The sequence below is a fragment of the Anser brachyrhynchus genome (genome assembly GCF_964034855.1).
Source record: "Anser brachyrhynchus genome assembly, chromosome: Z".
Lineage (NCBI taxonomy): Eukaryota > Metazoa > Chordata > Aves > Anseriformes > Anatidae > Anser > Anser brachyrhynchus.
Genome location: NC_137697.1, coordinates 14,325,406 through 14,339,365, shown reverse-complemented (window position 1 = coordinate 14,339,365; position 13,960 = coordinate 14,325,406). Strand labels below are relative to the sequence as shown.

Here is a 13,960-nt window from a genome sequence, read left to right as displayed (position 1 = left end):
CTGCCTCCTCACTGCTTACTGCTTGCCACAGGCCTGAAACAAGCACAACGCCTTCGACCAACAGCCCCTGATCCACGTGCAGTAACAACACACAAACGTTGCATAATGGTTAACTACTGCTTTGCAATATTATTTTAAACCCCTCCAGTGCTCATCACTGGTGAAGCTGTACTACTAGCACGTCCTCACATAAGTAAAGTTAATAGAAAATGAATAGGCAAATCCACCTTCACACGAAAACACTGCGAAGCTACATACGCTGACTATTCACGGGTGTTGTTCAGCTAACAAGTACACCCGGCTATAATTCCCTCACACAGCAGGCTGCATACTTACTTTGTGTCTTCTGATACAACGTCTTCCAATTTTGGTTTCTTTCCTGAAACCGCATCTTCTGTACTATTGACCTCGGCTTCCCTTTTGGCCTTCCCTGGCGCAGCCCCTGACGGCGCCTCCTCCGATCGCTTTCTGCGAACACACACACACACAGAGCACCCTCGAGGCCTGCCTTTTACGAGCACATTTCCACAAAACCAGCCGGTGTCCGCCCCGCCGCCCCGGGAAGCCCCCCCCCGAGGAGCCACCACGCGTTTCCAAGTCACCTCCCGGCCGCCCCGTGCCCCGCGGGGTGCCCGGCGTTGGGGCCGGAGCAGCACCGCCGCCCCGCCCCGGGGGTGCCCAGCGACCCCCGCCGCCCCCCTCCGGCCCCGCTCACCCCGTCCTCCTGGCGGCCTCGGCGGCGGCCGCCTTGCTCTTGGCGGCGGCCGGCTCCGCCTCGAACACGCTGAAGAGCTCGTCCCCGAACGCGTCCGCCATCTTCCCCCCGCTCCGCTCCGCCCCGCCCCGCTCCCGTCCCTTCCTTTCCCTTCCTGCCTGCCCCCGGGCCTCGGCCGGTTCCGGATCCGCTGCGGGCACGGAGCGCCATGGGCGGCCGCAACAAGAAGCACCGCGCTGGGGGCTCGGCCCATGCCGCCTCCACCGCCGCCGCCGCCACCGCCGCCGCCCGGGCGCGGGCCGCCGCCGAGGCCGGTGCTGCCGCTGAGGCGTCGGGCGGCCGAGCGGCCCCGCGGCCGCCGCCCGCCTGCAAGGAGCCTCGCGTCAAGCAAGGTGAGGCGGAGCGGGTTTTGGGGCTGGGGGTCGTAACGAGGTGTGGGTTTCAGGGAGAAACACGGAGTTGAGCGGGGCTGGGTGAGCGGCGGGGCCCGGGGGTGTCCGGGGAGGCTGGGCTGCCTGTAACGCCAGCCGGTGCGGCGGGCTGTAGGCGAGCCGGGCAGCGGTCGGGTCAGGCCATCCCAGGTCCCAGCTTGTTAACATGAAGTCCTGAAGTCCCTCGCCCCGTATTTTAAACTTCTGAGCCACTTAACTGTGCTTTTCCAAATCTGGGCTCTGATACCTGTGTTTGCATGTCTCCCGCACCTCCAACACCACAGTACTTAGTTATTTTCAGAAACTGTCCAGCACGGGTGAGCCGTCCTGCTGAGGAGCTGGGGGGCAGCAGCACCTCAAGGAGCACCCTGCTTCCCTCTCCGGAGCGCCGTGCGGTCTGGCAGGCTGCTGAAAGCTCCGAGGCTGCTCAGCTCCTTTCTGTCTGCACCATACCAAGAACAGCGCTTGCATTCTCAAAAGGAACAGCATCTAGAATCAAGCTGGCTGTTGTGAGAAGCTAAACAATTTCAGTGATGATAAGTAGCATTGTGAACAGATATTTTTCCACTAACAGCTGCTAAATGAAAAGTAAGAACGACTGTGGCAGGTTAGACCACAGACCTGTGTAACCCAGTACCTTCCCCTAGACTGGGTCCAAATGCAGGTACCCAGGTGGGGACAGACCAGACATGCAGTGATACTTTCAGAGAGTACATCCTTCTCCAGTTGTGGCTAAAGGACTTGCTGAGCCATGTAGTATTTCTATTCAATATCCTTCCAAAAAAAAAAAAAAAAAGGATTTCATTGTGCAAAACCATCCTGCTTCCTCTTGGGCTTAGACAAATGTCCTATACCCACAGCTTCAGTGGCAGAGCTGTGCTATGGAGCTGTGCATTTTGTAATTAAAACAAACAAACAAACCATCACTCTTGCTTGCTTTGAACTTGCCATTAGCTTCCCTGTTTGGGGAGTATTATTCCCTGCTCTTGTATGGATAGTAGTCTGTCAATCATTTTTCCTCATTGTGCCACTCAGGATTTTATATTTTGTCTCCTGAGTCATTCGTTTCTTTACCACTCATTGGTAAATGGCCTTTCCACACCATTTAGTGTTCTTATTGTTCTTACGTGTATGCATGTTACTGGCATATTGGTGTAATACTTGCCTCATGTTGGATCTGCTTTAAAAACCATAAAGAGTGTTCTCTGCACTCTGCGTATGTAATTGATGGTTGTTTGCAATTTGCAGGTCCAAAAACTTACAGTTTTAGTTCACCAGTAGATTCCAGTGCTGCTGCTGCTGCAAATCTAGATAAGTCTGTTCTTAAGGTGAGTATCTTCTTTAGGTAAAAGAACTTTGTGATTCATGATACTCTTTTACCTGAGTAAATATTTCTTCAGCTATATGTGTTACGTTACACCTATGAACTACGTTCATGTGTTAGACCTTGTCTCTTGAGCTTGAGCTGTTTGGGGTTCTGAGTGTGCTTTGAGAAATGGGATAAAGCAGTAGGGTGGAACATCTGTTTTTAAGTAACAAATTATACATTACATGCAGGGCTGTGAAGAGCAGTGTTTGGGCTTCTGTTGTGCACGTATATTTTTCTTCGTGTCAGAGGAAGAATACAGATTTTACATGGCACTCTCAGTGACAACTAAAGCTTCATCCATGTTTTAGAGATGTTAAGAATACTAAAATTTTGTCTGGATTTTTTTTCCTAATCCAGATAAGAAGGAGAGTCTCACAAGATTGTCTTAATGATCAAATTATTTTAGATTAGTGAGCTGAGAAGAGAGGCCTTGTTCTTTCCAGTAAATTATTTTTTTAAATTACTTTTTCCTTACATTATGTCAAGGGAATTCCTGTATTTTTTAAGATATAAATGGGCCTTCTCTGTAATAGGGGATGACTTTTTTTCTATTTCAGGTTAAAAAGAAATCAACAACATAAAACTTAAATAAATCTGTACCTTTCATAAGAAAGCTTTGCCAAACTTATGGAAAACTGGAAAAGCAGGGATTTGAATGGCAGAAAGATTTCTGCATTCTAATTTCCTTAGGAATGAAGAACATGGATATATCATAGAAAGGTGTGGTGTTTTGCTTTGTATCAACTGTTTTTCTTTATGCAGGTAATGATAAACAGTAATTTGGAGAAAAGGATTATTGATATAATCAATGACCATAAAAAACAAAATGATGACAAAGGAATGATTTCCAGAAGACTTACTGCTAAGAAACTGCAGGTAGAGTTTAGAATGTTGTCCTCTGACCATTGTTGATTTAGAGTAAACAGTTTCTTTTTTTTTTTTTTGTTATTCATATTTCTGTGCATAGTACAAGCCAGTGTACCGTATTTTCCAGTAATTGCATTAATGATTAGCCGGTGGAATCAGTTAGCATGTTTATCAGGAAAGACATGTCTTCATGCATTCAGTAACCACCATCAGAGTATCTAATCAAATAGATAGAGGAATAGAAGTTAACCTCAATGTTTTAAGGACATTGTTTCCTACGTTTTTAGTTCCATGTCATAGTTGGAAAACTGCAGATTTATCTTTCTACACAGAAAATATGCACTCTATTCAGAGACTGGGATGTGGCTTTACTTATACATATGTATATATATTTACATTCAAAATTATTATGAGCTTTGTTTTCAAGACAGGATTTTCTACTCTGCCTTCTGATATGTTAATTTATGCTTTTTTATCTGTTTAATCTCAATTATCTGATATGTGGGAAATAGAAGTTTGAGCCTTTGTTAAATTGCTAGGTTAAATCTTAATGTTTAACTTTTTTTAATTTGTAGGATGTATACATGGCTTTGCAAAGGTTTTCCTTTAAGACTGAACACATTGAGGAAGCAATGAAAAACACACTTTTATATGGTGGTGATCTTCACTCTGCACTTGATTGGCTTTGTTTAAACCTTCCTGATGGTAAGTATAGTGACAGAGAATTGACTACAGTTTTTAATTGAAGAACAGTAGTTCCAACTCTGATACGGAAATACGTGAAAGCAGCAGTCAAATATATTGTTTCATTTAGACCAGTAGTCATCACGGTTTTCCTAGCTGTGCTGCTGACTTGTTTTGTTACTATTTTTTGAGTCTTACAGTCTTTCTCTTCCGATTCTTAGAGTTTTATCAAAGTCCAATGAGCAAATGCTGACTTACTCAAATGTTATAGCCTGATTTTTATTTTGGGCGTACTGTTGTTGTTTTATGTTCCTCCAGTTGGCTCCGAACACACTTAAAAAGATTTTTCAGTAATCATTATTGACACATTCAATGACATGGGTTTTTTGTTTTGAAGATGCCTTGCCTGAAGGCTTTAGCCAGCAGTTTGACGAACAGCAACAGAAACCTAGAGCAAAATTTTGTTCTCCTGTGTCAAAATGTGAACCTCCACCTCGCTTAGTAGATAAGAAAAAGAAAGAGAATGGCCCTGAAACTAAGGTAATTTGAGAAATTTATTTGTATTTATTGGTGGGAAGAGAGCATGAAATTTTCCAAAATCCATAATTTGCATCAACTTCAACAGTGACATGGAAAACTTCTGAAAATATAATATGCTTAAATAATACTGCCATCCACATCGTTTTAACTACAGTGGAATGGTAATTTGAAAGGTAACGTTTTTCCATGTGAAGTCTAAAAGACTCTGTAATTTGTTGTTTGTGGTAACTTTTGTTAAGTCATAGCTTAATTTTTTCCAAGAATGGGTTTGTTCCATTTATTTACAAGTAGCACTCTGTCATATAACTTAATTTATATAAAATCTTAAGCAGTAGTTCCTAAACTCTGACTGAGAAAAAACATCGGTGGTTTCACTTACTGCTATCATTACTTTTAATTTTGGTTGTTCTTCCAGGAGACAAATGCAGAGAAAAAGAAAGAAGTGAGTATGAAGGAGTGGATTTTGCGATATGCTGAGCAACAGAGTGATGAAGAGAAAAATGAGTCTGTGAAAGAGACAGATGAAGAAAAGTTTGACCCAGTAAGAGAGTAATGTTTCATGAGAAACATTCAAAAACTTTCAAAAATCGATATAGAGTCATTTAGGCTGCAAAAGATGTCTAAGACCATGTGGTCAACCTTTAACCTAGCACTGCCAAGTCCACCATTAAACCATGTCACCAAGCACCACATCTACATGTTTTTTTTTGAAGACCCGTAGGTATGGCGAGTCAACCGCTTCCCTGGGCAGCCTGTTCTTCACTACTTTACAACCCTTTCAGTGAAGAAATTTATCATAATATTTGACCTAAACCTTCCCTTGCACAACTTAACGCCATTTCTTCTTGTCTTAAAGATATGTCTTGTATTAAAGATATGTCCAGCACATCTGCAACTAGTTGATTGGTTTGTTAAAAATTGAGGGTTGAATAGCTAGCATTTTTTTTTTTTTTAAATTAAGATTTGGCATCAGGCAACTGAATGGAAATATGCTGGTAGTTTTCCTTTCCTCCATTGTTTTTTCCTCTTATTTTTTTTAGTACTGAGCTCAAAATATTGAGTGTATTTTTCTGGGAAGGAAGGATTTTTGAAACACATCTCAGTGAGATTAGGAAGGTGGTTATAAAATTTTGAGAGGTTTTAATTGTTCGTTACTTGCACAAATGAGAAACAAATATTTTTTTAAGCTTAGTATAAAGGATTACGTTTTTATTATGAAGGTTATTTATGGTGACAAGAATACAATATTAAAATTGTGATTAATAATTCTATTTGAAATAGAATGAGAGGTATGTACACCTGGCTGCAAAACTTTCAGAAGCAAAAGAGCAAGCAAGCATCTCCAAGCAAGACAAAGACAAGCAAGGCCAGAAGGTGGCACAAGAGAAAATAAGAAGAATTCAGCAAGGTAAAGCCCTGCAGATCACCTGTGTTTCATTTTGTGACTTGCATATTTGTTAGGCAAGTAGGTCTCTTGAGTCAGGTTGAATTGATTTCATCATCTGTCGTGCCACTCACTGTGTGAACTGCAAGCTTTCCTGAACTTACTGTTTTCACGTGGGTCAAACTGTAAAAAGTCAGTAAAATTTCACTTCTGGGTTTTCAGTGCTCAGTATGAATTAATGTAATTATTCTTCTCTTTTTAAGGAACAAAATGCTCAGCAATCGGTAGAAATAAGTTCTATATTCTCTTTGACAGAAATGGCAATGCTTGAAGAGCATCCTGTATTTGATCCGGCTGTGAAAACTTCAAACCAACAACAAAACGAAAAGAAAAAAGCTCCCTTACCTCAAGCTCCTGTACCTCAAGAAACCACTTTGAATCTGAGTTTGCTTGAAAAACCTGAAGGTGCTGCAAAGGAAGAGAAAGGTGTGGTGGAACTTATTCAATACAAGCCTGGCACGTACCACAGATTTACAGTATCAGTTCTTTTTTTACGGGTTGTATAGCATTTCAGTGTGGAGTTGTCAACTTTTCATTGTAGGAATGGCAGGTGGGCTGTCTTGCTGACCAAGCTAACTTGAGAAGATCCATACATGTTTTAGCACATGATGCTAAAAGCTATTTTTGCCATACTGTCATGTCTAAAATCTTGTGTTTCTTTTTTCATTGCTACAGGGCTAGTGACTATTCCCATTAATTGTCACCTTCACATCTTTCTAAACTGTTTTCGTTGTAAACCTTCAAACTGTTAATATTTTCCTAACAACAGAATATTAGTAAAAGCTCTTGAATTACTGAATGATCAAAGATTGTAAACAGAATATTGTAATTAATTTCCCACTAGGAATTGATTTCCTTTCTTGAAAAAGCAGGAATTTCTGTCATTTGTCAGCACCAGTATTTTCTGTTCATTTAGTAGAGCTGCAGAACACTTCAGAAAACAGTACTCTCTAGTGAAAACAGACTTGTAGAGCAGATAAAACATTTTTGAATGTAAAATAAATACAAGTTTTAGGAGAATTAAAGTATGTGTCATTCTACTCTTGTAGCCAAAAAGAAAGAACCTCTAGACGTAAGAAACTTTGATTACAGTGCTCGAAGCTGGACTGGTAAATCTCCAAAACAATTTTTGATTGACTGGTGCAGGAAGAATTTTCCCAAGAGCCCAAATCCTGCCTTTGAAAAGGTTCCAGTTGGAAGATACTGGAAATGTAGGTATGTATTTCCCATAACCTTTACATTTTCATTTTGGTTTATTTAAAAATAAAAATGCTCAAAACCTCTGTTTTGTCATGTTGGTCCAGGTTTATATCAATGTAGTGTGTTTAACTTGAGTGATTTCAGTCCAGTAGGGAAGTATTTCACTCTGGATAGCTCTGGAGAAGTAACACTTCAGCTGGACATTACAGCAAATGTAAACCTCTGAGTGATCCCTTAAAGAGGGGATCAGCTTATTTAGCTTTGAATTCTGTACTGCTGTGTGAAAGGTTCTGAAGCAAATTAATTCTGTAAAATAATTTTGGACAACTAACTTCTGGCATTCTTGTTCAAAGCAATACATTAAGCCATAGGTTTTGGTCATATGAATACCAAAAACCTTTTTGGGATTTGTTTAAAGCAGACGCTAGAAACCTGTGTAACAGCTACCATAAATTTGTAACCAAAACACTGCAATATCAGTGACTTTTATGTTTCTTTTCAAATCTAAGTCTATAATGTAGTGCTGTAAAATACTATAAAGTATAATATAAAGTATATTATCATACGCAAACAAAGTAGACATGGCATTACAAATGAATAGTGCTTCTTGAAGGAACTAAATAAAATGGAAATCCCAACTTCTTGCTTCAAGGTAGAAGCTACTAGCTGTTTAAACATACTGTTCCTCAGAGAATATATGGAATTTTACTGCTATATGACTGGCATGTCTCTGTTAGCAATCTGCTGAGATGCTAACATCTGTTAAACTGGCATCTCAGTAACTTGTCTAAGTGATTACACAAAGGCACACCAGTACTTGGTTCTTCTTTCAAAGCAGCTAACCTTAAAGGTGGTGTGTATGTGTACAAATACTTCTGCTTTAAGGAAAATGAAGGCAACGTAAAGGGAGAAGGGGGAGAACCCACTTCACCCTACAAAGGTGCTGCTGTAATCTGCTGAAATTTTTCTGCCATTCAGTCAAATGTGATCAACTGTGTCTGTTCACAAAAGATTATTGAAAAACATTAATTTTTTTTAGATTAATTCCTATATTTGATTTTTACTCATGTTTTAAACAACATTAACAGGTGTGCTGTTTATATAGGTAGCAAAAATTAAGAGAAATGCCTGTGTGAATCTGTTTTTAAGGGTCAGGGTTATCAAGACATCAGATGATGTAATGGCAATGTGTCCTACAATTGTAACAGAAGATAGTATGCAAGCACAACATCTAGCTGCTACTTTGGCACTCTATCATCTAACCAAGGGACAGGTAAGGCTTTCACCAATATTACTGTTTTTAGCTTGGAATCTCCCTTTGCTTTTTTTTTTAATTGTAGTCTCTGTAATTAAATTTTAAAAACAGTTTACTCAAGTGTTATCCATTAAATTCTTTGCTTGAATGATATAATACTTTGCTTTTATTGACAATCACGGGCATTGCAGCATATGGGGAGGAAACTATTCTGTAGTAAAACTGTTCTTTCAGTGTTGCAAAGAATGCAAGATAGCTGAGAATAAAATGTCTTGTTGATGTTAATATAACTGGTTTCACAGCTTCTGTATTTACAAGTAGTTCCGTATCTCAAGTCTTACCATATCTCCTGCTACGCAAGCTCATTTACATGTAAAATGTTAGTAACATTACTGAGTAGTATACAGAGTAATTTTTTTCTGTTTTTCTCCCTAAGTCAGTTCATCAGTTGCTGCCTCCTACCTATCGAGATGTCTGGCTAGAATGGAGTGATATTGAAAAGAAAAAGGAAGAAGAAAACAAGATAGAAACTAACAAACCTCGTGATAACTTTATTGCTAAATTATTAAACAAACTAAAGCAACAGCAACAGCTACAATCTGAAAACCAACCGAAAGTATCTGAAGGTCCTGAAGATTCCTGGGAAAATTTAGTTTCTGATGAGGACTTCAGCAGTCTTTCACTTGAGACGCCAGAAACAGATAATTTGGAACCTTCCAGGATTTTGTTCAAAAAGCTGCAAAGTTCCCCCAAATACCAGAGGCTTTTGAAAGAGAGACAGGAGTTACCTGTGTTTAAGCACAGATATTCAATTGTGGAAACTCTTAAAAAACATCGAGTAGTTGTTGTAGCTGGTGAAACAGGCAGTGGTAAGAGTACTCAGGTGCCCCATTTCTTGTTAGAAGACTTGCTGCTAGATGAGGGGTCAAGTAAGTGTAATATTGTTTGTACGCAACCACGGAGAATCTCAGCAGTGAGTTTGGCTACAAGGGTTTGTGAAGAGCTAGGCTGTGAATCTGGACCAGGAGGAAAGGTAAGATGCATCTTGATTCCTATTTCTAATCTTGATCAAATTTTAGGAAGATGGATTCTTGGTACAAAGTGAAAACATTATTATTCCTTACACAACCAAATTAGATACTATTTTTTTCTTGAGAAAGGCTTCTTGCTATGTCAGCTGCTTTTATAAATTGTCAGTGCTGAACTTCTGGGTATCCATTTGTGTTTTCTAAAAAATTTTACCAAGGGTGACTAAGAGCAAGTGTTTAATAATGGGGATTGTCAAACATTGGAAAAGATTCCCGAGAGAGATTGACATCCCCATTAGTAGGGGGTCCCCATCAGTAAGGGAAAATTGCCCTGGATATAAGGCTGAGTAATCTAATCTGACTTGAAGCCTGGCACAGCTTTGAGAGAGGTCCATTCCAGCAAAGTTCTCTGTTATTTGAAGAAAAGCAAGGTCATGTATGTTTTATGGTAGTCTATTTGTGTGAAATCCCTAGGGGGATTCCATACCTGCACTGCAAAAATATTTTTATTTGAGGACTGCCAAGAACCCTTAAAAAGAATACTGAGGTTATTGTCTCTTTTCTGCTCTGGAGAAACTCAGGTTGCTATATTTCAATATATTTTTCCCTTTCTTAACAAAATCAAATGTATGTATTAAAAAACAACGTGGCAGTCATTCGCTATACTATTTAATTAGCAACTTGTGCAGTGTTGGGTTCTAACAGTGCTTAAATTTAACTTAATTTTGAGCGTCTGTTGCTTGTCTACTATTTTAAGTTATTCCTGTATTTTTAGTGTCATGTTATTTCTTTTATAGAACTCCCTGTGTGGTTATCAAATTCGTATGGAATCTAGAACAGGAGAAGCCACCAGACTACTATACTGTACAACAGGTGTTCTGCTTCGGAAACTTCAAGAAGATGGTCTTCTCTCGAGTGTGTCTCATGTTATTGTAGACGAGGTTATCAGCTCTTTCTTTTCTGCAGAAACTATAGTTATTTTGGGCCTAGACTTACCATCTTTATTAAGAAGTTAGTATATGTTTTTTTTCCAATTCTAGGTGCATGAAAGGAGTGTCCAGTCTGATTTCTTGCTAGTTATCCTGAAAGAGATCTTGCATAAACGTTCAGACCTGCATCTGATTTTAATGAGTGCTACTGTAGACAGTGAGAAGTTTTCCAGCTATTTCTCGCACTGTCCTATTTTAAGGATTTCAGGGAGGAGTTACCCTGTTGAGGTAGGCAAATGTTTCTCTGACTTTAAAAGGCACTTTGCACCTATACCGTGTTTGCTTAGTTAGTATTTGAAATAAATATAATTATATATTATTGGTCAGAAAAATATCTTAAGTATTTATGTCACAGGCTTCTAGCCTTTTTCCATTTTGAAAACTTCAGTGCTTTGAACTACAGAATTGTACTGTTTTTTTTTTCTGATATATTATCAGTTGATTAAAATCATTCTCATCTGAAGACAGTGACATTTTGATTTTTATCTATTGAATGTAGGTAGTAAGGAAAGTACTGAATTCTCCTGTCTCCCTCCACATACAAAAAAATGCAGTGACAAAGTTGCATGTTTCTCATGGCTTATAGTATAGGTAATGTCAGTGATCATATGGAGAGATCCTTTAACATCTTTTAACAAATTCATAGCAAGTCTTGGGTTTTCAAAAAGCATAAGAAAGATTAAGCTGAAGTTTGCAAGATCTATTAGACCATTAAACTGGAAAGGGCTGCCCTGTTCAGCTTCGTATGAACAAAAAAAAAAAAAAAGAAGAACAAAAAAGCTGCCAATAAGTTTTTGACATGCCTTTTTTTTTGTGAATTTTTAATAAAGATTTTCCATGTTGAAGACGTAATTGAAGCAACTGGCTATGTTCTGGAGAAGGACTCAGAGTATTGTCAGAAGTTCCTAGAGGAGGAAGAGGAAGTAGTGATAAATGTTACTACCAAAGGAGGAGGCACTACAAAGTATCAGGTAAAATAGGCATTTCTAATTTCAATTTAGGAGTTTTATTTTTGTTTTATTACCTTTTTCTCTGTTAATTAAATGCAATTGGTTTGTATAATATCAAGTGTTCTTTCAGCAGTTGACACAAGATGCAATGGCACTTCTACAGTTCAAATCAAGTATTTGCTAAAGCCATGTCCTTATGTTTGTCTCAACTCCCTTATTGCTGCCATAATTTTGACACATTTGACACTGAGATCTGCTGTTTCTCTTTTGCAAAATCCCAGCTCTAATCCTGTACGCAGCAAGGGGAAAAAGCATTTAAATAGGTTCTCCCAAAGAATTATCCTCAGTATTGAACTAAGAAGAGCAGAAAAAGCAAGGCCACATCTCTTTTAGCGAAAAACTTGCCAAGATCCTCCAACTTGTCATGCCAAATGGGATAACTTATGTTAAGATTTAAGATTGTAGAGCTTTTTGGATTGACCGTCTATGGTTAATCTTGTAACTGTTCTACAGTGACAGCTGGACGTGTTTTTGAATTAAAACTTTTGAAGGGAAGCATATGAATGCCTCTGACTACAGGCAACTGTAGACTGTTAAGCTCTAGGCTGTGTATATTTTGGGTGGATACCTGTCTACTAACTTGTTCCCATGAGGTTTCTGCAAGACCACTTAGTTTGGTGTGATCAAACACGGGTGTACACATGTTCAAAGCATGCTACCATGTGATTTGCAGATTTTTCCTGAAGTGATGGTTACTCCATACATCACAACAGCATGTTTTGGTTGAAACCAAAGTGCTCTCCAGAGTGCTCCTCCATCTTTATGATTTATTTCTGTAGAGATTCCAGTACAGAAGGATATGTGGTGGAAAGCTTCTTTCTGAAGTGGTTTAACAGTGAAATAATTTACAATGGTTCCACTTAACACAGAAGCCTTATGCTAAGTATGTATGTCCGAGATATTTATAGACGATTTATTATTATTAGAACAAATATTTATCTTCCTTCCCCTTACCTCCTTCCTCAAAACACTGCAGGAGCTGTCACATAATTGACTCTGAACTTTCTTTTCAACCATTCATTGAGGAGGGGAATGTAAGGGAGAGAAGAAAAGGGAAGCTGTTTTCTTACAATATAGAATTTGAATTCTGAAATTCTACTAATTAGATTATGGACGTGTGAATTGCTTTAACTTGTAAAACATACTGTGTAGTACTGCTTGCATGGACTCTTATGCCTTTTTCATCTGGGATGTCAATTACCAGTAGCAGTTATCTATCTGTACATAGGTTATGTAGATACCTGTGATTTAATCTAACTCTCACTGTTTTCCATGGGAAGTTTGTCAATTAAATGTCACTTATTATGTTTTAAGAAGCCTAAAGTGAATGACAAATTGACCTCTTTTTTATAAAACACTGAGCATATGATTTTTCCTCTTCCTTTCTAGGAGTATGTCCCAGTCCAGTCTGGATCTGGTATTGATTTGTCTCCTTACTATGAGAAGTATAGCAGTCGTACACAGCAAGCAGTCTTCTATATGAATCCTTACAAGATCAACCTTGAACTTATTTTGGAGTTGCTTGCATACTTAGGTACAGTCTGCTTCTTAACTTTATATATTGTGACTGCCCTTTGGATTTATTTCCCACTGTTAGCTAGTGATAAGGATTCTTGACTTAATTTTATATGAAACGTCCTAGAAAGTATTTACCACAGGACTCAGAATTAGTTCTTGTTCTCAACTGAGGCTGTCCGCAAATGCATGTTTGTTTTAAATGTGTGTCTGTATTGTCACTTTCCAGATAGAAGTCCCCAGTTCAAGAACATTGAAGGGGCTGTGCTGATCTTCTTACCAGGCCTTGCTCATATCCAACAGTTGTATGATCTCATTTCAACTGACAGGAGATTTAGCTTGCGTGACAGGTAACAGATATTTTCTATAGTTAATTGATTAGCTTGATGAATACGTCCTTCTTGATTGTTAAAGCCTGCTATTCTTGAGAAGTGAAGTTGAGAGTTATACCTTTGAGCTGGTTTTACTGCAAATCCATTTTTATTATCGAAGCAAAGATGACAAGTACTTAGAAATGGTACATTCATAACCGTCTCTTTTCTTTTGACTTGACTTTTTGAACAAACATATTTAATCACAAAATACTCAACTACTTCATTTCCACTTCTTAGGGCACGGGGGATAGTATGTCTGGGAAATAGCTTTTCATGGTATACTGTTTATATAGAAATGGCTGCTTACTGAGAAAAGATCCACAAAAAGTAATCTGCTAAGAGAAGTGGCATAGGGTTGTAGTGACAGTTTTGAAATTTGTTTTATGAGTAACTAAAAGGTAGCAATGCTATGACATAAAAGGAGTATTTTCAGTCAAATTCTAAAGATTTGTAGATGGCCTTAGGTGTCAAGCTTTAGAAGAAAAGGAAGTTACGAATTTCTGTGACTCTCTTCTCTGAAGGCTTTTCTCACTCAGGCT

General features: G+C 39.0%; 2 protein-coding genes across 2 annotated transcripts in view; one reads left to right on the top strand and one right to left on the bottom strand.

Annotated features, from left to right (window-relative positions):
• Positions 1-868, bottom strand: part of MTREX (Mtr4 exosome RNA helicase) — a 46,882-nt gene extending 46,014 nt beyond the window's left edge. Inside the window, exons 1-2 of the mRNA XM_080574593.1 lie at positions 716-868; positions 337-468 (exon numbers count right to left, since the gene is read on the bottom strand). Of these exons, the coding sequence (XP_080430719.1) occupies positions 337-468; positions 716-816 (233 nt within the window). The 5' untranslated portion in view covers positions 817-868. The remainder of the gene's footprint in view (positions 1-336; positions 469-715) is intronic.
• A 32-nt stretch (positions 869-900) lies between these two features.
• The window catches only part of DHX29 (DExH-box helicase 29), a 28,901-nt gene continuing 15,841 nt past the window's right edge, over positions 901-13,960 (top strand). The window contains exons 1-16 of the mRNA XM_080574592.1: positions 901-1,107; positions 2,395-2,474; positions 3,278-3,391; positions 3,958-4,087; positions 4,464-4,606; positions 5,022-5,147; positions 5,888-6,014; positions 6,306-6,476; positions 7,100-7,265; positions 8,400-8,523; positions 8,942-9,538; positions 10,331-10,474; positions 10,574-10,750; positions 11,353-11,493; positions 12,922-13,066; positions 13,277-13,397. Coding sequence (XP_080430718.1) covers positions 924-1,107; positions 2,395-2,474; positions 3,278-3,391; positions 3,958-4,087; positions 4,464-4,606; positions 5,022-5,147; positions 5,888-6,014; positions 6,306-6,476; positions 7,100-7,265; positions 8,400-8,523; positions 8,942-9,538; positions 10,331-10,474; positions 10,574-10,750; positions 11,353-11,493; positions 12,922-13,066; positions 13,277-13,397 — 2,690 coding nt within the window. The 5' untranslated portion in view covers positions 901-923. The remainder of the gene's footprint in view (positions 1,108-2,394; positions 2,475-3,277; positions 3,392-3,957; positions 4,088-4,463; positions 4,607-5,021; positions 5,148-5,887; positions 6,015-6,305; positions 6,477-7,099; positions 7,266-8,399; positions 8,524-8,941; positions 9,539-10,330; positions 10,475-10,573; positions 10,751-11,352; positions 11,494-12,921; positions 13,067-13,276; positions 13,398-13,960) is intronic.